Source organism: Symphalangus syndactylus, chromosome X (assembly GCF_028878055.3).
Source record: "Symphalangus syndactylus isolate Jambi chromosome X, NHGRI_mSymSyn1-v2.1_pri, whole genome shotgun sequence".
NCBI classification, from domain to species: Eukaryota; Metazoa; Chordata; class Mammalia; order Primates; family Hylobatidae; genus Symphalangus; species Symphalangus syndactylus.
In genome coordinates this window covers 126,933,529-126,960,051 of record NC_072447.2, presented here as the reverse complement: position 1 = coordinate 126,960,051, position 26,523 = coordinate 126,933,529, and the positions used below count along the sequence as shown (strand labels likewise).

The 26,523-nt window shown below is 37.9% G+C and overlaps 1 protein-coding gene across 20 annotated transcripts in view; it reads left to right on the top strand.

Annotated features, from left to right (window-relative positions):
- Window positions 1–26,523, top strand: part of THOC2 (THO complex subunit 2) — a 133,898-nt gene that overhangs the window by 78,578 nt on the left and 28,797 nt on the right. For 11 of the 20 annotated variants that reach the window (XR_010119676.1, XR_010119677.1, XM_063634892.1 and 8 more), the window contains exons 13-23: window positions 9,657–9,698; window positions 10,133–10,263; window positions 10,366–10,467; window positions 13,367–13,423; window positions 14,413–14,509; window positions 16,008–16,101; window positions 16,926–17,006; window positions 18,879–18,975; window positions 20,986–21,103; window positions 22,008–22,187; window positions 23,199–23,363. Coding sequence is in view for 18 of the 20 variants with exons in the window: in XM_063634892.1 (XP_063490962.1) it covers window positions 9,657–9,698; window positions 10,133–10,263; window positions 10,366–10,467; window positions 13,367–13,423; window positions 14,413–14,509; window positions 16,008–16,101; window positions 16,926–17,006; window positions 18,879–18,975; window positions 20,986–21,103; window positions 22,008–22,187; window positions 23,199–23,363 (1,164 nt within the window). In the remaining 2 variants the exon portion in view is untranslated. The remainder of the gene's footprint in view (window positions 1–9,656; window positions 9,699–10,132; window positions 10,264–10,365; window positions 10,468–13,366; window positions 13,424–14,412; window positions 14,510–16,007; window positions 16,102–16,925; window positions 17,007–18,878; window positions 18,976–20,985; window positions 21,104–22,007; window positions 22,188–23,198; window positions 23,364–26,523) is intronic. The other 9 variants (XM_063634890.1, XM_055268156.2, XM_055268161.2 and 6 more) reach the window with 3 other exon arrangements.

Below are 26,523 nucleotides of genomic sequence, written 5' to 3'. Positions count from 1 at the left end.
TGTTTGAAATGTTCAAGGGGCAGGGATACGAAAAATAGGTCATTAGTAATAAAAAATTATCTAGTTATATCTACAACTTTTCCATTTATTCCATGACTCCAAAAACCTTCCTCCTAATAAATCTATAAACCTATATATTTTTTGTGTGTCCTGTACTGTTTTGCAGACTGATCAGCTACTGTGGCTTTATAGGGCAATTTTGGAACTTGTTTTGGGCCATTCAGCTAATGGCCTATATAGGCATAATTGTGGCTAGTTTCATTCAAACTTTTTTTTTTTTTTTGAGATGGAGCCTAGCTCTGTCACCCAGGCTGGCATGCAGTGGTGCAATCTCAGCTCACCATAACCTCTGCCTCCTAGGTTCACGCGATTCTCCTGCCTCAGCCTCCTCAGTAGCTGGGATTACAGGCGTGCGCCCACCGTGCCCGGCTAATCTTTGTATTTTTTTTTAGTAGAGAAGGGGTTTCACCATGTTGGTCAGGCTGGTCTCAAACTCCTGACCTCGTGATCCGCCCGTCTCAGCCTCCCAAAGTTCTGGGATTACAGGCGTGAGCCACTGCGCTTTGCCTATTCAAACTTAAAAATTCAGTTGCTCACAGGCAAGTATATATATATATATAAAATATATAATATATATATATTTATTATACTTTAAGTTCTGGGATACATGTGCAGAATGTGCATGTTTGTTACATAGGTATACACGTACCACGGTGGTTTGCTGCACCCATCAACCCATCATCTACATTAGGTATTTCTCCTAATGCTATCCCTCCCCTAACCCCCCACCCCGCTATAGGCCCCTGTGTGTGATGTTCCCTTCCCTGTGTCCTTGTGTTCTAATTGTTCAACTTCCACTTACGAATGAGAACATGCGGTGTTTGGTTTTCTGTTCCTGTGTTAGTTTGCTGAGAATGATGGTTTCCAGCTTCATCCATGTCCCTGCAAAGGACATGAACTCATCCATTTTTATGGCTGCATAGTATTCCATGGTGTATATGTAACACATTTTCTTTATCCAGTCTATCATTGATGGGCATTTGGGTGGGTTCCAAGTCTGCTATTGTGAACAGTGCTGCAGTAAACATACGTGTGCATGTGTCTTTATAGTAGAATGATTTATAATCCTCTGGGTATATACCCAGTAATGGGATTGCTGGGTCAAATGGTATTTCTAGTTCTAGATCCTTGAGGAATCACCACACTGTCTTTCACAATGGTTGAACTAATTTACAACAGTGTAAAAGCATTTTCATTTCTCCACATCCTTGCCAGCATCTGTTGTTTTCTGACTTTTTAATGATCATCATTCTAACTGGCGTGAGATGGTATCTCATTGTGGTTTTGATTTGCATTTCTCTAATGACCAGTGGTGATGAGCAATTTTTTCATGTTTGTTGGTCACATAAATGTCTTCTTTTGAGAAGTGTCTGTTCATATCATTCGCCCACTTTTTGATGGGGTTTTTTTTTTCTTGTAAATTTGTTTAAGTTCCTTCTAGATTCTGGATATTAGCCCTTTGTCAGACGGATAGATTACAAAAATTTTCTCCCATTCTGTAGATTGCCTGTTCACTCTGATGATAGTTTCTTTTGTTGTGCAGAATAGTTTAATTAGATCCCATTTGTCAATTCTGGCTTTTGTTGCCATTGCTTTTGTTGTTTTAGTCATGAAGTCTTTGCCCATGCCTTTGTCCTAAATGGTATTGCCTTAATTTTCTTCTAGAGTTTTTCGGGTTTGAGGTCTTAACGTTTAAGTCTTTTAATCCATCTTGAGTTAATTGTTGTATATGGTGTAAGGAAGGGGTCCAGTTTCAGTTTTCTGCATATGCCTAGCCAGTTTTCCAACACCATTTATTAAATAGGGGATCCTTTCCCCATTGCTTGTTTTTGTCAGGTTTGTCAAAGATCAGATGGTTGTAGATGTGTGGCGTTATTTCTGAGGCCTCTGTTCTGTTCCATTGGCCTATATGTCTGTTTTGGTACCAGTATCATGCTGTTTTGGTTACTGTAGCCTTGTAGTATAGTTTGAAGTCAGGTAGCATGATGCCTCCAGCTTTGTTCTTTTTGCTTAGGATTGTCTTGGGTATACGAGCTCTTTTTTGGTTCCTTATGAAATTTAAAGTAGTTTTTTCTAACTGTGAAAAATGTCACTGGTGGCTTGATGGGGATAGCATTGAATCTATAAATTACTTTGGGTGGTGTGGCCATTTTCACGATATTGATTCTTTCAACCCATGAGCATGGAATGTTTTTCCATTTGTTTGTGTCCTCTCTTACTTCCTTGAGCAGTAGTTTGTAGCTCTCCTTGAGTAGGTCCTTCATATCCCTTATAAGCTATATTCCTAGGTATTTTATTCTCTCTGTAGCAATTGTGAATGGGAGTTCACTCATGATTTGGCTATTATTGGTGTATAGGAATGCTTGTGATTTTTGCACATTGATTTTATATCCTGAGACTGTTGAGGTTGCTTATCAGCTTAAGGAGATTTTGGGCGGAGATGATGGGGTTTTCTAAATATACAATCATGTCATCTGCAAACAGAGACAATTTGACTTCCTCTCTTCCTGTTTCAGTACCCTTTATTTCTTTCTCTTGGCTGATTGCCCTGACCAGAACTTCCAATACTATGTTGAATAGGAATGGTGAGAGAGGGCATCCCTGTCTTGTGCAGATTTTCAAAGGGAATGCTTCCAGCTTTTGCCCACTCAGTATGATATTGGCTGTGGGTTTGTCATAAGTAGTTCTTACTATTTTGAGATATGTTCCATCGATACCTAGTTTATTGAGAGTTTTTAGCATGAAGCGGTGTTGAATTTTATCGAAGGCCTTTTCTGCATCTATTGAGATAATCAGGTAGTTTTTGTCATTGGTTCTGTTTATGTGATGGATTACGTTTATTGATTTGCGTATGTTGAACCAGCCTTGCATCCCCAGGATGAAGCCGACTTGATTGTGGTGGATAAGCTTTTTGATGTGCTGCTGGATTCGGTTTGCCAGTATTTTATTGAGGATTTTTGCATCTGTGTTCATCAGGGATGTTGGCCTGAACTTTTCTTTTTTTGTTGTGTGTCTGCCAGGTTTTGGTATCAGGATGATGCTGGCCTCGTAAAATGAGTTAGGGAGGCGTCCCTCTTTTTCTATTTGGAATAGTTTCAGAAAGAATGGTACCAGCTCCTCTTTGTACTTGTGGTAGAATTCAGCTTTGAATCCGTCTTGTCCTGGGCCTTTTTTGGTTGGTAGGTTATTAATTACTGCCTCAATTTCTGAACTTGTTATTGGTCTATTCAGGGATTCCACTTCTTCCTGGTTTAGTCTTGGGGGGGCGTATGTGTCCAGGAATTTATCCATTTCTTCTAGATTTTCTAGTTTATTTGCATAGAGGTGTTTATAGTATTCTCTGATGGTAGTTTGTATTTCTGTGGGATCAATGGTGATATCCCCTTTATAATTTTTTATTGTGTCTATTTGATTCTTCTCTCTTTTCTTCTTTATTAATCTGGCTAGCAGTCTATTTTGTTAATCTTTTCAAAAAACCAGCTCCTGGATTCTGTGATATTTTGAAGGGTTTTTTGTGTCCCTATCTCCTTCAGTTCTGCTCTGATCTTAGTTATTTCTTGTCTTCTGCTAGGTTTTGAATTTGTTTGCTCTTGCTTCTCTACTTCTTTTAATTGTGATGTTAGGATGTCGATTTTAGATCTTTTCCGCTTTCTCCTGTGGGCATTTAGTGCTATAAATTTCTCTCTAAACACTGCCTTAGCTGCATCCCATAGATTCTGGTATGTTTTGTCTTTGTTCTCATTGGTTTCAAATAACTTGTTTATTTGTCTGAATTGCGTTATTTACCTAGTAGTCATTCAGGAGCAAGTTGTTCAGTTTCCATGTAGTTGTGTGGTTTTTTCTTAACCCCGAGTTCTAATTTGATTGCACTGTGGTCCGAGAGACTGTTTGTTATGATTTCCATTATTTTGCATTTCCTGAGGAGTCTTTTATGTCCAATTATGTGCTCAATTTTAGAATAAGTGTGATGTGGTGCTGAGAAGAATGTATATTCTGTTGATTTGAGGTGGAGAGTTCTGTAGATGTCTATTAGGTCCACTTGGTCCAGAGCTGAGTTCAAGTCCTGAATATCCTTGTTAATTTTCTGTGTCGTTGATCTGTCTAATATTGACAGTGGGGTGTTAAAGTCTCCCACTATTGTTGTGTGGCAGCCTAAGTCTCTTTGTAGGTCTCTAAGAACTTGCTTTATGAATCTGGGTGCTCCTGTATTGGGTGCATGTATATTTAGGATAGTTAGCTCTTCTTGTTACGTTGATCCCTTTACCGTTATGTAATGCCCCTCTTTGTCTTTTTTGATCTTTGTTGTTTTAATGTCTATTTTATCAGAGACTAGGATTGCAACCTCTGCTTTTTTTGCTTTCCATTTGCTTGGTAAATCTTCCTCCATCCCTTTATTTTGAGCCTATGTGTGTCTTTGCACGTGAGATGGGTCTCCTGAATATAGCACACTGATAGGTCTTGACCCTATCCAATTTCCTAGTCTATGTCTTTTAATTTAGGGGCATTTGGCCCATTTATATTTAAGGTTAATATTGTTATGTGTGAATTTGATCCTGTCATTATGATGCTAGCTGGTTATCTTGCCTGTTAGTTGATGCAGTTTCTTCATAGTGTCGATGGTCTTTACAATTTGGTAGGTTTTGCAGTATCTGGTACCAGTCTTTCCTTTCCATATTTAGTGCTTCCTTCAGGAGCTCTTGTAAGGCAGACCTGGTAGTGACAGAATCTCTCAGCATTTGCTTATCTGTAAAGGATTTTATTTCTCCTTCGCTTGTGAAGCTTAGTTTGGCTGGGTATGAAATTCTGGGTTGAAAATTCTTTTCTTTAAGAATGTTTATTTTTAGCCCCCACTCTCTTCTGGCTTGTAAGGTTTCTGCTGAAAGATCCGCTGTTAGTCTGATGGGCTTCCCTTTGTGGGTAACCCGACCTTTCTCTCTGGCTGCCCTTAACATTTTTTTCTTCGTTTCAACCTTGGTGAATCTGATGATTATGTGTCTTGGGGTTGCTCTTCTCGAGGAGTATCTTTGTGGTGGTCCCTGTATTTCCTGAATTTTGAATGTTGGCCTGTCTTGCTAGATTGGAGAAGTTTTCCTGGATAATACCCTGAAGAGTGTTTTCCAACTTGGTTCCATTCTCCTCGTCACTTTCAGGTATACCAATCAGACGTAGATTTGGTCTTTTCACATAGTCCCATATTTCTTGGAAGCTTTGTTTGTTCCTTTTCATTCTTTTTTCTCTAATCTTGTCTTCACGTTTTGTTTCATTAAATTGATCTTCAGTCTCTGATATCCTTTCTTCTGCTTGATCGATTTGGCTATTGATACTTGTGTATGCTTCAGGAAGTTCTCATGCTGTGTTTTTCAGCTCCATCAGGTCATTTATGTTCTTCTCTTAACTAGTTATTCTAGTTAGCAGTTCTCTAACCTTTTTTCAAGGTTCTTAGCTTCCTTGCATTGGGTTAGAACATGCTCCTTTAGCTTGGAGGAATTTCTTATTACCCACCTTCTGAAGCCTACTTCTGTCAATTCCTCAAACTCATTCTTTGTCCAGTTTTGTTCCCTTGTTGTTGAGGAGTTGATCCTTTGGAGGAGAGGAGGCATTCTGGTTTTTGGAATTTTCAGCCTTTTTGTGCTGTTTTTTTCTCATCTTCGCGGATTTATCTACCTTTAGTCTTTGACGTTCGGATGGGGTTTTTGTGTGGACGTTCTATTTGTTGGTGTTGACTCTATTCCTTTCTGTTTGTTAGTTTTCCTTCTAATAGTCAGGCCCCTCTGCTGCAGGTCTGCTGGAGTTTGCTGGAGGTCCACTCCAGACCCTGTTTGCCTGGGTAGCTCCAGCGGAGGCTGCAGAACTGCAAAGATTGCTGTCTTTTCCTTCTTCTGGAAGCTTCCTCCTAGAGGGGCACCCGCCAGATGCCAGCCAGAGCTCTCCAGTGTGATGTGTCTGTCGACCCCTGCTGGGAAGTGTCTCTCAGTCAGGAGGCACAGGGGTCAGGGACCCACTTTAGGAGGCAGTCTCTCTCTTAGCAGAGCTTGAGTGCTGTGCTGAGAGATCTGCTGCTCCCTTCAGAGCTGGCAGGCAGGAACGTTTAAGTCTGCTGAAGCTGTGCCCACAGCCGCCTCTTCCCCAAGGTGCTCTGTCCTAGGGAGTTGGGAGTTTTATTTATAAGCCCCTGACTGGGGCTGCTACCTTTCTTTCAGAGATGCCCTGCCCAGAGAGGAGGAATTTAGAGAGGCAGTCAGGCTACACCACCTTTGCAACGCTGCAATGGGCTCTGCTCAGTTTGAACTTCCCAGTAGCTTTGTTTACACTGTGAGGGGAAAACAGCCTACTCAAGCCTCAGTAATTGCAGACGCCCCTCCCCCCCACTGAGCTCCAGCGTCCCAGGTCGACTTCAGACTGCTGTGCTGGCAGCGAGAATGTCAAGGTCAAGCCGGTGGATCTTAGCTTGCTGGGCTCCGTGGGGGTGGGATCTGCTGTGCTAGGCCACTTGGCTCTGTGGCTTCAGCCCCCTTTCCAGGGGAGTGGATGGTTCTGTCTCGCTGGTGTTCCAGGCACTACTGGGGTTTGAAAGAAAACTCCTGCAGCTAGCTCATTGTCTGCCCAAATGGCCACCCAGTTTTGTGCTTGAAACCCAGGACCCTGGTGGTGTAGGCACAGAGGAAGTCTCCTGGTCTGTGGGTTGTGAAGACCATGGGAAAAGCTTAGTATCTGGGCCAGAATGCACTGTTCCTCACTGCACAGTCCTTCACGGCTTCCCTTGGCTAGGGGAGAGAGTTCCCGACCCCTTGCACTTCCCGGGTGAGGCGATGCCCCACCCTGCTTTGGCTCGCCCTGCGTGGGCTGCACCCACTGTTTAACCAGGCCCACTGAGATGAGCCGGGTACCTCAGTTGGAAATGCAGAAATCATTCACCTTCTTTGTTGATCTTGTTGGGAGCTGCAGACCAGAGCTGTTCCTATTTGGCCATCTTGCCAGCCACTGAAGCCATGATTTCTGAGAGTTCATAGAAGTTAGGCTGATGAAATTTAAACAATTTGCCAGGTCTCAACAATCAATATAGCTTTTTTTAACTTCCCATTTGATCTTCATAGATCTGCAGGTTTTATTTTCCATTTTCAAAATCTGTTTTTTTTTTTGAGACAGAGTCTTGCTGTGTTGCTCAGGCTGGAGGGCAGTGGCATGTTGTAGGCTCACTGCAACCTCCACCTCCCGGGTTCAAGCAATTCTCCTGCCTCAGCCTCCCGAGTAGCTGGGACTACAGGCGCATGCCACCATGCCCAGCTAATTTTTTGTATTTTTAGGAGAGACGGGGTTTCGCCATGTTGGTCAGGCTGGTCTCGAACTCCCGACCTCATGATCTGTCTGCCTCAGCTTCCCAAAGTGCTTGGGTTACAGGCGTCAGCCACTGTGCCTGGCCCAAGTACAGTTTGTGATCTTCAAGAGGTGCCAGTACTCTGTCCTGTTCATATTTGAATTCCCAATGCCTGGAATCTAGTCATTGAATGAATGAATGAATGAATGCATGTCTCTTGTTCTCCCTCCCTGTTTCTGTCTCCCTCCCATTTCTAGCTGGCATTCAATAAAACACAGTATTATGTGAGAGTCTTACAGTTGCTTTGAATTAAAAAGCAAATTAAACTAAAAGAAAAAGTATCAAGGGAGTGGAATGTATTTTCCTACCAAACAAAAGAAAATTGCTTTTATTTGCTTGTACTTCTTGATTTAATTTTGTACATTCTTGTTATAATGCGACTTTGATAGGAAGGTCTTTTACTGCTCTTCTAGATGGTTTTATTTTGCTTCCTATATTTCTTTCCCCTTTTCAAATTTTCCTGCTTATGAAATCTAGAGAATCGATGTTTGAAATTGATATGAAATCTAGAGAATAGATGCTTGAAACTCGTATGAGTCACCTAGAAAGGGAATTAGGACAACTTAGTAAATAAGAAAATATTTTATTTCTATGGGAAGAAAACTGTGTGTTGCTTTATTAGGTTTGTTTAAATTATAGTATACCAGGAAAGGAGGAGCTTAACTGTCTTTATCCCCGACATAATATACCTAGTTTTTCCAGTTACAGGATACCTGTATTTTTGCTTCCCAATGTACACCCTATATGCCACCAGAATTATGTGTGTGCCACCTCACCACCCCGAAACCAAACCAAACCAAACCATCTGGCTTTTTTCTGCCAGGCCACTCCTCTATAACCCAGTTCCTTCTTTGCTTACCAGGATATATGTTGACTTAATAAATTATTTCTATGAAAGGAACCATACCTTTTGAACCTACCAATTAAAAACAAATTGAGTGTATGTATTTTCCCATAAAGGTAACATGGCAGGCCCTGAATTAGTGTTATGTGAAAATGTAGCATAACGGTTAGACTTTTCCTGTGGTAATATGCATCATATTACTGAAGTGTGAAAACGTATGCATACACAAAATACCCTTATCTACCAAGAAAATAAGAAGCTTGTTATCTACGTATTAGCTTTTCCCTCTTTCTCACTTGATATTGAGCTAAATCCTTGCCAGAAATCTAGATTGTCACTGGTTGTCAGTACTTCAGTTGTCTTTTTGGCCTCTACAGCCTCCACCAGCCCTCTATCTGTTTATATTCAGACAAGTATCATTCACTGTTTCATTTTGAATTAATAGACATCCTTGTCAAACATCACTTTAGGGGCTCATCTGCAAATCTGCAAATTGTTTATATAATATGGACCTAGGATTTTTCATTCAGTCTGTACAATTTAAGCAATGGTTTTGTCTTTGTTAGTAATGTTATTGGTATTTTGGGCTTATCTTTCAGTGAGGACTTTGGGAGTGGTGAATTAAAAGATAGCTTTAAATTTCTTTGCGTTTAATTTTGTCTTTGTTTTTGCATTTTTGTTGCTTTAGTGTTTGATTATACTAATTCCATAGAAGAAAAACTATAATCTCTGGATGGAAAAATGCAAATGTATTATAATGAAGTTATTGTACTGGCAACAATTTTTTTTTTTTTTTTTTGCTTTTGTTGCCCAGGCTGGCGTGCAATGGCACGATCTTGGCTCACTGCAACCTGCACCTCCCGGGTTCAAGTGGTTCTCCTGCCTAAGTCTCCTGAGTAGCTGGGACTACAGGTGTGCGTGCCACCATGCCTGGCTAATTTTTGTATTTTTAATAGAGACGAGGTTTCGCCATATTGGCCAGGCTGGTCTCGAACTCCTGACCTCAGGTGATCTGCCCACGTTGGCCTCTCAAAGTGCTGGGATTACAGGCGTGAGGCACTGCGTCTGGCTCTTGCTACATTTTTATAATAAATAATTAGATCAATTTTAGGATGCTTTGGTTTGATAGGTTGAGAAAAGAATTGGTTTATAAAAATTGACACTTAAAATTCATGGATGTCAAGTATGACTTAGAGGTTAGAAACATAGATAAAATTTTAAAAGGTTTACAGGCTATATTTAAAATCTACATATTTGTAAAAAGTAAGAACAATTTACAACCATGTGCAAGTTAAAGTTTTTTCAAATTAGAAATTAATTGTGACACCATAATATTAACCTTTTTATATTTTATTAATTTCTTTTTTTAAATTGTAGTTTCAGTCTGATGGAAGCAAACAAGAAGATAAAGAAAAAACGGTAAGAGACTAGAAAAATCCAACAATGTGTCTAATGTTTGTCTTGCTACAGTATACTACAAATTTTACTGTGAACAAGCGTTAATCATCTGTATGAATAATTGTTTTTATAATGTAGATGCTGATTATAGTTTTTGGCGGCTTATGCAAAGTTATCATTTAAGATTAACATTTTTTCCCCTGAGGATTAATATGTTGAAAAAGGAAGAGAGATAAAAGTTCCTCATTCCTTTGCTACCCCTTTCCTTTCCTCACCCCATTTTATGTCTTAGATGGAGAAACATAAATAAGCTTTGTAAAAAGGGTGGGTGAGGAATGGGATATTGTGTGTTATGTTATTAAGAAATGGTAATTTTCCCAAGGCTGTTATAAATTTATTGTTGGTTATATTAATATAGACCTCTTACTGAAATAACTTTTCCTTCTTTCTTTTAGGAAGTTATCCTTAGCTGTTTGCTTAGCATTACTGACCAGGTACTACTTCCATCTCTTTCTTTGATGGACTGCAATGCTTGTATGTCTGAGGAACTGTGGGGAATGTTTAAAACATTTCCATATCAGCATAGGTAAATACATACTATTTTCAGGTTTTTAACTATTAGTAATTCTAGTATATTAACCTCTAAGTGTTTAACTTTTCCTAATTCTTCATCTCATCGTTTTTTAAGATATCGTCTGTATGGCCAGTGGAAGAATGAAACTTATAACAGTCACCCACTTTTAGTAAAAGTTAAAGCTCAAACAATAGACAGAGCCAAATATATCATGAAGTAAGTTTTAATTTATTTTTCATATTAATCTAAATTATATCTGAATCTAATTTACTTTCTTTTAGGTAGCTTGTCTGAGCCTCAGTTTTGAGAAAGCCTATGTGTAGTGAATGGTATAGCTGATTTATATACTATAGATGGAATGACTGTTAACTGTGGTTTTAGTTCATTTTGACTACCAAGTTAATGTTTTCATAGTTGTTGTGTTTACATATGGATAAAAATCTAATGGAAATCCTCTTTAATACGTGCATCATATTATAGGATGAGGGTTTTGTTTTTTCTTTTTAAGGACAGCCTGCTGTGGCCTTTGCTTACCTTTAGTGATTTGTGCAAGGTAGTAAAAGTTCTAGCAATTTCCTCTGCTGAAAGTTACCATAATAAATTTTTTTAATCTGTTAGGAAGAACTAATGAAATTATCCAGAACTATCTCCATAGGGAGTCAACTTTTGAGAAATTTCTTTTTTTAAAAAATTTGTACACCTTTATTTTCATATCATTAAAAACATGAGTGATATTCTACTTCCCAGTAGATTATTTGAAGTTTAATTATGAAAATCATGTACTTCAGATTAGTATTAGTTTAGATGCTTAATTATATTACTGTATTGCAAGTGTTTTCAGCGAGGCTATTGTCAGTTGTTATTCCTTTTTTAAATTCATGGCAGTGGTATGGTTATTCTAATTAAAAGTAGTTCATTCTCAGTTTAGTTAGATTTAACAGTGTGTAATGTCTGTTGAATGTTGTCCTTGCCCAGTGATATTGTTTCTGGTCACAGCCTATTGGGAAGACAGGTGTGTGCATGATCACAATCTAGTTTTTTTTTTTTTTTTTTTTCCTGTGAGCCTATGGATTATATTGAAACAACCTAGTTTAATAGGTGCTGTTATACAATATGAATAAAGTGCTATGGGAGGATAGATGAGACTAAATGATTTCACTTGGGGAAGTTTTGTTTGGCAGGAGTTGATACTAGATCTGAAAGAGTTTCTGGACTTAAGAGTTCTCCAGGTACAGTTTCTAGCTTAACAACAGCAGCTAATATTTAGGGAGCTATTACTATATGTGCCAGGCATTAAACTAAGTGCTCTGCATGGATTGTTTAATAATACATTAAGCATTATTAAATACCTTGAATTCATCCACTGTCTCTACCACCACTACCTTAGTTCTTTTGTTTGGTGTATTACAGTTGTATATTCTCTTACTTAAAAATCCTTTGGTGACTGACTTTACCTGAAGGTATATGTTAAGCTTTATGGCATGGTGATATAAATAAGAGGGCCTCCCTGGTTTGTCCTTCCCTGCATCCAACCTCCTTTCCTGCCAATTCTACTTCCAGATGTACTGAGCCTACTTATGTTCCCCTAAATGTACCACTCTCTCCTTAGCTTCTCTTCCCCTGTATATACTTTTTGTTCCCTCTGTTTGTACAGGCTTTCCCTTACCTTCCTTTCCCCCTTTCCATCTGGTGACCTCATTCTTGGAGAGTAAGCTCCAGTGTTACTTCCAGTGAAGGCTTCCCTAGCATAAACTGCCAAACACAATCAATCTTTATTTCCATCACTATTCTTTAGCATATAATGTTATCATACCTCTAGGTACATTGCTATGATTGTTTTTCTCTTTTTAATTATCCAATGTTTTGAATAGTTAATGTGTTTATATGGTTTAAGTTTCAGTAAATATAAAAGTTATACATACAGCAAAAAGTCTCACCCCATCCTCTATCTACTAGTTCTTCCCCCCAAGGAAAAGTAACCACTGTTTAGTCTCTTATTTATCCTTCTATATATTCTTATGTATATGCAAGCCAATACAAATATATTATCCCCCTCTTATAATATTATTATTATATTAATATTGTTTTTCTTTGTAAAAATGGGACCTCACTATGTTGCCCAGGCTGGTCTTGAACTCCTGGCCTCAAGTGATCCTCCCACCTTGACCTCCCAGCGCTGGAGTTACAGACGTGAGCTACCACACCCCAGCCACCTTTTATATTATCAATAGCATATAAGTACTGTTCTGTTGATTGCTCTTTTTTAGAATATTGAAATTTAATAAATGAATTTAAATCTGTCTCCTTCACTGGACCAGGCTTGAGAGCAGGAACTGTTACTCTGTTATTCATCCTTTTATTTCTTTTTTTTTTTTTTTTTTTTGGGAGATGGAGTTTTGCACCGTTGCCCGGGCTGGAGTGCTGCAGTGGCATGATCTCGGCTCACTGCAACCTCTGCCTCCTGGGTTCAAGCGATTATCCTGTCTCAGCCTCCCAAGTAGTTGGGATTACAGGTGCCCACCACCACGTCCAGCTAATTTTTTGTATTTTTAGTAGAGATGGGATTTCACCATGTTGGCCAGGCTGGTCTCGAACTCATGACCTTGTGATTCACTCGCCTTGGCCTCCCAAAGTGGTGGGATTACAGGCGTGAGCCACTGCACCCAGCCTCATCCTTGTATTTCTACACTGACCTTAGCCAAAAGGCTGAGACACAATCTTCCTTGTATTTCTAATGCTTAGTACTTTGACCGTCATCGTAGGCACTAATATGAATGAATGAATAAAAATAAAATTTACTACAGAATAATATGTGCAGAGTTTTTAATATACTTGGATTTTTGTTACATTTGTAAGCTATAACTATTTTACCAGGCTTAAACAATATGATTTTGTTACTGTTTAAAGTTTTTACATTGAGCATATAATGTATTAATTTATTACTTGTAGAATTTCATGAGTTTTCAATACTATTTAAAATATGAGCTTGCTATACGGCATTTAATAATTCTTTCTACAAATGTTTATTGTGTTCCATATGCCAGACACTGGTAGTTTGAGGGGAAGACAAAGACAAGAAAATATTTCTTTAATTTTTGTTTGTTTGTCCCTCTAGGGTGATGGAGGCAGAAGGGAATGGAATGAAAAACAGAGAGAGGAGGGGTTGGCCTTGGCAAGTAGAGGGAGGCACCTGAAATATTGGGGTTAGAAATAGGGACAGGTAGTGGTAAGTTGGAAATTTGAACAAAATACTGTATAGCTAACTTTTAAAACTAATGGTCTCTCTTTTCTATGAATAAAAACTGAGATTTGGAGAATTGGAAGCAGTTGATGATGAAACAGTTTTGATTGATGGGGCCAGTTTTGTCATGAGAAATTAATTAAAGCAAGTTTGTCACTTGGAGAATGGCCACATCTCCTGAATTATAAACTGAATTAATAATTTACTTCATTATATTTTCATCCTAGAAAGCTTCCTTCCTGTCACTTGTAGCCTTTTGAAGTCTCTAGATTTATTATGTAATAATCTCAGGAGAGGCATTTAAGATTCTGTGTAATAATTGTTTTGAACTGTAAGAATTCATAGATAAAATTTGCAGAATGCTGGCAAAAGGATAATGAGCAAAGGAAGAAATAAAGAGGAAGGAAAGGAGTACAATTTAGTTTCAAAATATTGTTTACCTTGAATATGAAAAGCAGATAACTTTACATATTGAGGAGTGCGGCATTACCTATTACTCTGAGTCACTGAGCCAGATGGCATGAGGCATTTCATTGCATGACACCAAATTTGATATCTTAATCCCTAAACTGATGAGTCCTCCTAAATCTGAAATAATTTTGATTCTTTGTAAGAGTTTTATATACTTGTAGAGTACATTAAGAGTTTTACTGATTATTAGACTATGACTATAAAGTGGAAATGTATGTTTTATAAATGTTAAGCATTTAATATAAAATCTCAATACCCTCTGAGAGAATCCCTAACCAAAATAGCCCAAATCTACCATAAAGGATGTGATGAATGTGTTTGTTTACATGAATCTGTTTTGGATATTTGGGGAATAATTGCTTTTTACCCCATGATGATATAACAAAGCTATCAACATTATAAGGAATGTTACTTAAGATGTTCCCTGCCACCTCTTTCTTCCTCCGTAGGCGCCTAACCAAGGAAAATGTGAAGCCTTCTGGAAGACAAATTGGGAAGTTGAGCCACAGCAATCCAACCATTTTGTTTGATTATGTATGTTTTGAGGTTAATATTATTTTAAGGGATTTTTCTTTCTGTTGCCTTTAAATCAGCGCAAGTGGAAATAGAATGATGTTAGAAAATGAAACATTGTAAGGTTATGCTAAAAACAAAGTTACTACACAATATATTTAACACATTGGTCTATTTTTCTATTAATAGTAATATGTAACAGTGCTACTATTATAGGCAATATAATAGTTATTTTGTGTATATATAATGTTATTTTGTATACCACATTTTGATTTCTGGAGCTATTACTTGATTTTAGCTTTTAGAAACATTCAAATAACATTTCATTGTGATTTATATGTAATACTATCACTACAATATTTATTTATTTATTTATTTTTTATTTTTTTTTTATTTTTTGAGATGAAGTCTTGCTCTGTTGCCCAGGCTGGAGTGCAGTGACCCAATCTCGGCTCACCGCAACCTCCGCCTCCCGGGTTCAAGCAATTCTCCTGCCTCAGCCTCCCAAGTAGCTGAGATTACAGGCGCATGCCACTGCACTTGGCTGATTTTTTGTATTTTTAGTAGAGATGTAGTTTCACCATGTTGGCCAGTCTGGTCTTGAACTCCTGACCTCAGGTAATCCACTCACCTCGGCCTCCCAAAGTGCTAGGATTATAGGTGTGAGCCACCACACCTGGCCAATATTTAGAGTTATCTAAAACATATGAGAGAGACTAGACTCTTTCATTCCAAAATTCAGCTTTAGGCCTGGAATTATTTCCTTTTTAAATTAATTTTTTTAAGATGCAAGGGGTACATATGCAGGTTTATTACATGGATGTATTGCATAATGATGAGGTTTGGGTTTCTGTTGAACTCCTCACCCAAATAGTGAGCATAGTACCCAATAGGTAGTTTTTCAAACCTTGCCCCACCCCACTTAACTTTTAGAGTCCCCATTGTCTTTCTATCTTTATGTCCGTATGTACCCATAGTAAAGTTTCAGGATACAAAATCAACATACAAAAATCAGTAGCATTTCTGTGTACCAATAATGTTCAAGCTGAAAACCCAATCAAGAGCACAATCCCATTTACAATAGCCACAAAAAAAGTACCAAGAGATACATCTAAGCAAGGAGGTGAAAGATTTCTACTAGAACTATAAAACACTGATGAAAGAAATCATAGATGATACAAGCAAATGGAAAGACATTCCATGCTCTTGGATTGGAAGAATCAATATAGTTAAAATGTCCATACCGCCCAAAGGAATCTACAGATTCATTGCAGTTCCAGTCAGATTACCACTGTCATTTTTTACAGAATTGGAATTATTTTCTAACTGAAAAATGTAGCCTAAGAAAATATTCTCTAAGGCAATGATAAAATAGTAATTCCTATATAAATATGAAATATTTATATAGGAAACCACTTTAATTACAAGCATTATTTCTTTTGAAAAATAGAAAGTGTAGCCATTACTTAGTTGGCACAGTAGAAATCCTTTGATCAGTTAATGCCTTCTATTGTTTGTTGCTGTTTTCCAGATCTTGTCACAAATACAGAAGTATGATAACTTAATAACACCTGTAGTAGATTCATTGAAATACCTCACATCATTGAATTATGATGTCTTGGCCTGTATCCTTTCAAGTGAAGTAATATGTAGATTTCATATTTAATAGATCATATGGTAAATGTTTTATTTTCATTCTATTTTCGTTTAGTAACCATCTGAGGTTGATTCAGGTGGCTGATCTGAAGTTTGGTCAGTCAATTGTGTGTGTGTGTGTGTGTGTGTGTGAGAGAGAGAGAGAGAGAGAGTGTGTGTGTGTGTGTGTCTGTGTGTGTGTGTGTGTGTCTTTGCGTTGTATAAAGGGAGACATGTTAGGCTTACCAACCCTTTTTTTGTTGTTTTTTTTTTTTTTGTGAGACAGACTTTTGCTCTGTCACCCAGGCTGGAATGCAGTGGTACTGTCTCGGCTCATTGCAACCTCCGCCTCCTGGGTTCAAGCGAGTCTCTTGCCTCAGCTTCCCAAGTAGCTGGGATTACAGGCGTGTGCTACCACACCTGGCTAATTTCCTTGTTTTTAGTAGAGGTGGGATTTCACTAGGTTGGCCAGGGTGATCTTGAATTCCTGACCTCAAGTGATCCACCCACCTTGGCCTCCCAAAGTGCTGGGATTACAGGCATGAGCCACTGCACCCAGCTAGCTTACCAGACGTCTTGATATTGATGGAATCTATCTTGATTGCTGAAAGATGGAAAGGAGGCTAAAGAAGAAATGTTGGTACTACAGTGAGTGTATTTTTCAATAATTAGTTTTAGCAACGTCCCTGGTCTTGGAAAAAAAGAAAAATAATTTGTAATGACCAACAATTTTGCCCCTATGATGTGGCATATTTATGTTTTAAGGGTCTTTATTAGAGATGTAATGACTTAGTTTTTTCTTAATGTATGAAAGATTGTATCATTGAAGCTTTAGCTAATCCAGAAAAGGAAAGAATGAAACATGATGACACAACCATCTCAAGCTGGCTTCAGAGTAAGTATTTTTATTTTTCCAAAGATGAAATTACTATCTGTGGTAACTGCCATGTTATGTATTTTATTACCTATGCTTAGAGACTTTTAGAAGCCTATTTGTTAAGAGTTGTTGAGAATATCTAGCTACTGAGTTTGTTCTACAGAGCCCTTGGCTATGTAAGGAGGTTGATATGGTACTTACTTATTTTCCTAACTTAAGAGACCATTATTGACTGTGATAGAATTTTGGGTAAGCATTATTGGGGAGGTGAAATCTCCTTCTTTTTATTTTATTTTTTTTGAGATGGAGTCTCACTCTGTCATCCCGGCTGGGGTGCAGTGGCATGATCTCGACTCACTGCAGCCTCCGCCTCCCAGGTTCTAGCAGTTCTCCTGCTTCAGCCTCCCGAGTAGCTGGGATTACAGGCACGTGGTACCACACCCAGCTAATTTTTGTATTTTCGTTAGAGGCAGGGTTTCACCATGTTGGCCAGGCTGGTCTTGAACTCCTGACCTCAAGTGATCCGCCCGCCTTGGCCTCCCAAAGTGCTGGGATTACAGGCATGAGCCACCATGCCTAGCCAAAAATCTCCTTTTTAACTAACATTATTTTATAGGAGTTGATCGTAAGGGATCTAATCTCATTTCTTCCCATTCCATCCTGAGGTTCCAGTCATCTTAAAAGAACAAAAACTTGACTTAGTTTAACCAAAAAAAACTAACTATATTTCTTTTTAATTCTTGTACCTTTGGTTTCTAGCAGCCAGTTCCTTTTCTTTCAACTTATTGTATCTGATAGCGGAATCTTGCAGTGGCTCCCCATTGTCCTTTAAAGTCCGAAATGTTTAATAAGTCATACAAGTAAGTTCTTTTGAAATCAGGTCCTTTTGCACTGTTCTAGCCTCATCTTTTCCCTGCTTCCCAATATTCTAGATTCCATTAATACTGAACTTCTTGTACTTTCCATGAACTTTTGCCCATTATTCACTTGACTTGGAATACCCTTCATGGCCCACTCCATGTTCTATTTATTCATTAGATTTCAGCTCAGAGGTCACTTCCTCTGGAAAGCTTTTTCTGTTAATGCTCCCACCCACAAGTCTGAATTGGGCGCTCCTCTTTTATATTCCCATGGAGCCTTTTGCTCATCATAGTTATTTGTTTACTTTTCTGTGTCTTCCACTGGACTCAGCTCCTTGAGGGCAGGACTTGTATTTTGTCCAGTATCATTTAGGCGCTTAGCAAATAGTTGTGGAATAGGCTGCAGAGTACTTGACTTTACTTGAATCTCCTACTCTTGTATTGGCTGGGGTCTCCTCCCTATTCTTGATATGATAAGGACCATTGGTTAAAATTGGTCTCTTGTCTGCTTCTAGGTCTGGTAATACTTTATTTTCTTGCACCTCCACAACTAGTAGCATGTTCCAAGATAAAAAGAGATTTTTTTTTTTTTTTCTTGACTCACATTCGGGGGCTGGTGTTTTGTCATTTATTCAAGTTTACTGAGTGATCTGCAAGATTTTGTTATATCTTAGTTTCACAAACTCTGGAATCAGGCTGCAAAAATTTGACTTACTGCTCTACTTTTTACTATGTGACCATGAGCAAGTTACATGACATATCTGTTCTGAATTTGCCTCATCAATAGGTTATACCAACCTAGGATAATAGTTGCAAGGATTAAATGAGATAATCATTATGAAGTGCTTGGTACAGTGCTTGACATATGTATGCTCAATAAATATTGGTTATTGTTATTATTATGAAACTCCATTCAACAGCATCAGCAATAGAGTTATTGCTACCTCATTTTGTTTTAGAGGTTTAGTTGAAATGATACTTGTGCATTTTGTTTTATGAGTTGTTTTTACTCTTTTTTTATTTTGTATAGGTCTGGCTAGTTTCTGTGGTGCAGTTTTTCGTAAATATCCAATTGATCTTGCTGGTCTTCTTCAGTATGTTGCCAATCAGCTAAAGGCGGGCAAAAGGTATTCATAAAAATTATACATAACGAAATTCAATAGAGTACTTCTGGTGGTTTGGGGTTATTGAGACTCCTGTTATCCCAAAAGGCTACTTACTTGTTGGTTGTAGGCTCAAGTAGAATAGTTGCTCACTTATTTACATGAAATTCTTTAGTTAAATGATGACTTAATACATAAATAGACACCTTTTTTCATGAATAAAGGTACTATTTGGCTATATATGTTAATGCAATAAAAAGATACTTTCAGTTATTTTGACTGCCTATTAGGCTTTTGAGTAAATGGCTAATATGATATATTGTATATCTTCGTATAACAAAGCATACTGCACTAGGTCAGTATGCAGTAATTGATCTGTATCACATTGAACATCTGGTAGGAACTTGTTTATTTTGAGGGTGTATGTAATACCTTTAAAGCATAATTTTTGAATTTGAGTTTTAGAGATACATAAGGCTTCCATACCTTTTGGACAATGTCCTTTTTTCTTTATAAATACTGAAGTTTATTTTATTTTGGGCCAATATCAGTGCTTAGAGTTTAAATTAGTATGTATGTATATTAAACCTCATGAGAAGTAGACTGACTAGAATCAAATAACCTGAATTGTTTTCAGAAGCTTTCTGGTAGAAAGCAAACAAACAAAAAATTAAAAGCTACTTGGTGTGCCAAACAAGTACTACCTAAGTAATTATTGACAGATTCTTATTTTGGCTTAGGGAAAACTTAAAAAAAATTTAAACTTATGATTTTATGGGCACATCCCTTATGCTCATCTCTCTGCCATTTCTAGATATTTTTATTCTTCTTTGTCTATAGGCCAGGAGAACATACATCATTTTTTAATCTATAATTCAGCTTTCTGTACTGTGAATACAGTTTTTGTGACCATCTAATTAAAACATTGTTTAAAGAAAAAATAAACTGTTTCATTGGTACTTATATACTAGTTTTCATGACGGCTTTCTTAAAAAAAAAAAAAACAAACAAAACTAAGGAAAGCAAGGCAAGTTGAGAGAACAAACACTTAATAAGAATCTTAGAAAATGGTTCTTTCATCTATTAGCTTGTGTCTTGGGTATGTCTGACTTTACGTTTGGAAAAACATCTGTATGTTTTAGGAAAGAATGTTTTTACTTTGTTTAGATTAATTAAAGAAGATCTTAGAGGACATAAGGTATTATTTCCATTGGTGGTCCTAAACTTTGAAGATTAAAAAGCATAACTGTTGGCACATTACTGAAATGTGCTCTGGGCTGGCCACTAAATTGTCATCTTTGGCTCAGATACCACAGCTTAGAACTTCTTTTTTTCCTTCCTTCCCTGCCTCTCTTCCAAGTGTATGTGACCATGCTACATCTTTGTCCCTGTTTGGTAAATGGATTATTTAGAAATGGCTCTATACCATCAAAAACATTTTGGCCATCCTGTATTGGAGGAGAAAAAATGCTATGAAGGACTTTATTGGGTCAACTGATAAAATGAAATATGAATGGTAGATTAAAGTATTGTATCAGTGTTAGATGTACTAAAATTGATAACTGTGCTGTGGTTATTTAAGAGAATGGCTCTCTTAGGAAATTCAGTCTTAGAAATTTTAGGGGTAAAAGGCCATGATGTAAATAATTTTCCCTCAAATGATTAAATTGAGTGTGTGACTATGTATGTAGAGAGGGGCTCCAGAGAGGGAGAGAAAATGCAAATGATCAAGCAGGAGTAAAAATGTTACCAGGTGAAGTTGAGGTAAAGGATATATGGTTGAGCTTTGTACTGTTTTTATTTTTCCATCCTATCTGTAAATTTGAAATTATTTCCAAGTAAAAGTTAAAATAAACTTACGCACCAAGTATTTGTCAATATAGTTCTAGGAATGCAGTTAAAAACTGCTTCAGCCCCTTCCCCCATATTTATATACAAATAATTTAGGGTTTCTCAGTATATTAATTATAATATATTGTTACTTTTATATTTGAAGTTCTAACTATAGACTGTTTCTTTTTTCTTTTTGAATAGTTTTGACCTGCTTATATTGAAAGAAGTGGTACAAAAAATGGCAGGAATAGAAATTACAGAGGAAATGACAATGGAGCAACTAGAGGCTATGACTGGTGGAGAGCAGCTAAAAGCTGAGGTAAGAATTGCTATTTTTGTTCATCAACTTTTAAAATTCGTGATGTATGCATGGTCATAGTAAAGAATCCAAACAATATATAAGTTTATAAAACCAAATGTCAAAGCCATACATACCTTCCTTTCACAACCACCCCTACCCCCCTTTTGAAATTGAGATACAGTAATTACTTTAACTTTTTAAAAGAGCTGAAACCAAGTATAAAAGACAGTAAGTAATGCATCCGTAAGGAAAATAATTACCAAATAAGGCTGGGCATGGTGGCTCACGCTTATAATCCCAACACTTTGGGAGGCTGAGGTGGGTGGATCACCTGAGGTCAGGAGTTCAAGACCAACCTGGCCAACGTGGCAAAACCCTGTCTCTACTAAAAATACAAAAAATTAGCCAGGCGTAGTGGTGGGTGCCTGTAATCCCAGCTATTTGGGAGGCTGAGGCAGGAGAATTGCTTGAACCCAGGAGGCGGAGGTTGTAGTGAGCCAAGATCTCGCCATCGTACTCCAGTCTGGGCAAGAGAGTGAGACTCTGTCTCAAAAATTAATTAATTAATTAATTAATTACCAAATAATTACTACATCTTCTATGATCCTTAATATCCTCACTCCCTTAAGTCTTAATTGCTCTGTTGAATCTGTGCCATACTGAATAATGAATAATCCTTTATGAGGGGACTGCAAGGTGGAAAATGGGAAATATGCAAAAATTTAAATTCAGTTGACATTTGTCTTTAAGCCAGTGACTGTAGTCAGTAACAGTCACTGAAATAAATTTGTGTAAGGGAAGGAATGTGGAACGTAGGAGTTTTTTACATTAAGGATTTTAACTCAACTTTTTTCTGTGTCTTTTTCAAATTAGCATGGGTTATGTACTGTACACTGGTAAATTTGTGTCTTCCCTTGTGCAGGGTGGTTATTTTGGTCAGATCAGAAACACTAAAAAATCCTCTCAGAGATTAAAGGATGCTCTATTGGACCATGATCTTGCCCTTCCTCTCTGTCTGCTTATGGCTCAGCAGAGAAATGGGGTAATCTTTCAGGAAGGTGGAGAGAAACATTTGAAACTTGTGGGAAAGCTCTATGACCAGGCAAGTTAAAATGGCTTTTATGTTTATGTACATGTTTTTAATCCTGTTAAAGGAAGATAATGTGTTATAATTTGAAAAATGTCATTTTTGCACATCATGTGAATATGAGACATCCTAATGTGAAAGACATTCTGGAAATAGGGCCTATTTCTATGTAAATTATGATATTTAAGAGATAGCTCCAAGAGATGTTATGTGTAAGGCTGTCAATTAATTAAATATTACATCATTAAATTCCTGCAACTTCAAGTTGTTTGCATTTATATCTTTCCCGATCTCTGGAAATCTCAGTCATAACAGAATAGATGCTTGCTTGCCCACTTGTGCATGCTCACTCTCTTTTCCCTTTTTTTTTTTTTTTTTTTTTTTTTTTTTGAGACAAAGCCTCACTCTGTTACCCAGGCTAGAGTGCAGTGCATGATCTCAGCTCACTGTAGCCTTGACCTCCCTGGCTCAAGTGATCAGTCTACCTCAGCCGCCCGAGTAGCTGGGGATTATAGGCATGCACCACCACACCTGGCTAATTTTTAGATTTTTTTGTAGAGTCGGGGCTCTGCCATGTTGCCCAGGCTGGGTTGCTATCTCTCTTTTTCTTTGTGTTATAGTTGATGATAGTTAAACACATTTTGTGGGCTAATCTTAGGTTTTGGTACTTAATATTTATAAATATATTCTGTAAATAAAGTTTTCTTCTTTTAAGGGCAAAGGAATTGACTTCTGTTTGCCTATGGTTATTATTTTATTTGATTTAGGTAAATATATTCCACTAAAAGTGATGAGCAACAGCTTGACATTTAAGAGACCTAGTTGGCTAGTAAAACCTTGGATTAGTCAACCTGTCAGGGCCTTGGCATCTTTTTTTGTAAGATGGTTATGTGATTATACTTGTAGATGGTCTCTAAAATCCTTTTAAGTTATAAAATTTGGATTCTTAATTGTTAAAATATTCCTAAAATGACTTCTTAATCACTTTGGAAAACATGTTGATTTTGTCTTATTTTTTAAATTTAGTGTCATGATACCCTGGTGCAGTTTGGTGGGTTTTTAGCATCTAATCTGAGCACAGAAGATTATATAAAGCGAGTGCCTTCAATTGATGTACTCTGTAATGAATTTCATACACCCCATGATGCAGCATTTTTCCTGTCTAGGCCAATGTATGCCCATCATATTTCGGTAAGTACAGGTGTCTTTGCTGCTGCTCAGGAACGATCCAAATTATTTCTTAACAGTTTTATCTGTAAGTACATTTCACTACAGATTTTGGGGGAAGGTCTTGACTCTTAAACTAGGATCCCTAATTTGTTTCCAATAGGGGTACAAAGCTGTGTGGTAGAGGTATACAAAAAAGGTGATGAGAAATTTGGAGTCTAATTGATCATGTAATCAAACATCTGCTGTTAGTGTTTACATATCAACTGCTACAGTCTCCCACTTCTTTCCTAACTGCTACTTGATTTAATTATCACTTTGTTAGCACTGTGCAGAAATTCCTGTGTTATGTATACACTCTGAAGGGAAAAAGACATTAAGGGAGTGGTGTTAGGCTGCTTCTTCCCCTTTAGATCCTCTCAATCCAGAGAATTGTATGCCATCTTTGTGTAATGTCTTACTGTTGTCACACCCCATGGTAGATCAGTCTCAGCTGTACAAGAAGGTACCTGATTTCTTGACAGACAGAGGTGGGAGAATTTCTTCATCTTAGGAATTCTGACCTGCCCCGTGCTAAGTGAACACACTAATCAGCAATATGGAATCCTAGCAAACAGGAACACCTGGTTGACTGAGATTGGCTGAACTTTGCCAGCTCAGAAAATGGAGGAGGTCATTCAAGCTACCTTTTCTCTCTTACTTGTGTAAAATATTATCTTTGTCTTTTAAAAGATACAAAAACCTAAACAAAGAAATGGCATTTCCCTCTCAGGCTTGGAAGAAAACAGAAAACGAAATGGAAGTGGCTGTATAGCCAAGTCAGATATAAGTCTTTTATCTGTAGGCAACATGCCACTCTCTGGAAAAGGGGTTTCCCAGCAACCTTGTGGTTGCGCTGGATGGCATCCAAGCTGTCCTGGGGATCCTTGCTTTTGCTTCTTGAGTGAAAGCCTCTGTTGAAGAGCCTTCGTCGAGATAGTGAAAATGTATATTAGGTGACTGCTATGTCCCCTCTGTAAATTGACTATCAGCAGGCTCTCTTGAGGATAATTCAGCCAAACGCTGCCCAGATTTTTTTTTTTTTTTTTTTTTTTTTTTTTTTTTGAGATGGAGTCTCGCTCTGTCTCCCAGGCTGGAGTGCAGTGGTGCAATCTCAGCTCACTGCAACTTCCACCTCCCAGGTTCAAGTGATACTCCTATCCCAGGCTCCCAAGTAGCTGGGATTACAGGTGCCCGCCACCACACCCAGCTAATTTTTGTATTTTTAGAAGAGATGGGGTTTCACCATGTTGGCCAGGCTGGTCTCAAACTCCTGACCTCAGGTGATCCGCCTGCCTTGGCCTCCCAAAGTGCTGGCATTATAGGCAAGAGCCACTGTGCCTGGCCTGCTCAGATTCTTGAGATGAGATTTTTGAACAATAGTGAGAAGTACAGCAATAATTGTGGATATCAGTTCTATTCCATAAGTCTAGTTCCCCAGGCGATTTGAAATGTAGAACTGTTATGTCTCTTCATTTGACTGAAGGTGTGGACTTGAAGTGGGAGTTAAACTGACTTTAGACAAGGACATATTCATCCTAGGTAAATATGAAGTATAGCCTTCTTTTCTGACCAAGCCTATTTTTCTAACTAGATAGCGACTATGGGGTTCCTAGCAATAGAAATCACAGATTCAGACCCAGAGGACTGGGGAGACTGGAGCTATCATGTAACCCTCTCATACCTATAAACTAATTTTTAGTTTCAATTGTTGAGGTTGTGGTCCACCTTGAGACACAGGTCTGAAAGATAGGCTTTTACCTAGTTCATATTCTAGATCTTGCCCAGAACAGGTAATTAGGCTGTCTTTTATGCAGATAGTGTCAGCCCTATTTTATCCCGTTTTGTTAGAACCTTAGCAGAAGTCATTCTGCTCATCTAGATTCCTATTAGTTACCTTCAGTAAGACCTGTCCTCTAAATTAAAAAACACTCTCTGTTTTCCCAACTGCTATTCTCTCAGGTTTCTGATGCAATTGGGACTCCTTTTTCATAACTAATGTTCTTTGTAACTTTGTCACTTATGTGGTCTCAGTGGTTGTCAGCATGCTCTCTAAAATGGGGATAACAGAGCATAAATCTTCCCACTTCTAGAACAATTGTAAAATTCTAGAACAATTGTAAAATTGAGCACTCAGGAAGGAAGGCAGGTAACTGAGCTGTAAGGAGCTGTGACTCTTTTGCCTATCACAGTGTAGAACTGGAAGCAGAACCTTTGATCATCTGGTTTTGGGTTATGTGTTTAGCACAAATAGAATGATTTAAGTGATTTTCTAACATAAAGAAGTAACTGGTTTTAGGACTTCCTTCAGGTTCGTATTAAGGGTGATACCTAACCTAAACAAAATTTTCTGGATGAGAGCTCTTTCATCCTGAAGAGACTGAAGGATGTGAAATAATAGCAGCAACTCTGTGTTATCTTCATATATATATATGTGTGTGTGTGTGTGTGTGTTCATGTATAATATGTGTTCATATATGTTATGTTCATATATATAGAATATATATAGAGAGAGTATATATATATTTTTGTGTGTATATATATATGTATAATATATTTGGCATACACATATCTCTGCAGCCCCTCCCATTGCACTAACAATTTTTTTCTCATACAATTAAAAATATGGCATTCCTCTGTTTTTTCCCCCAAATTAGGATAAACCTGTCAAACGAAAGAAGCTGCAGCATCAGTTCTCACATGCTTTAAACTTCAATATACCACAGCTTTTCACAGAAAAATTTATTTGGCTTAGCAGTTGAGTAACCAGTTGGTCCTGGTTTGCCTGGGATGTTCCCAGTTTTAGCACTGAAGTCTTAAATCCTCAGAAATCCCCGAATCCCCAGCAAACCCTGACAATTGGTCACCCTACTTAGCAGTCTTAAAACGAATTTCTCATAACTTTTCTTAGTGTTGATCCAGCTTTTTTTTTTCTTTTTCTTTTTTGAGACAGTCTCCTTCTGTCATCCAGCCTGGAGTGCAGGGGCATGATCTCAGCTCACTGCAACTTCCGCCTCTGGGGTTCAAGTGATCCTCTCACCTCAGCCTCCCAAGTAACTGGGATTACAGGCATGCACCACCACGCCCGGCTAATTTTTTGTAGAGATGGGGTTTTGCCATGCTGGCCAGGCTGGTCGCAAACTCC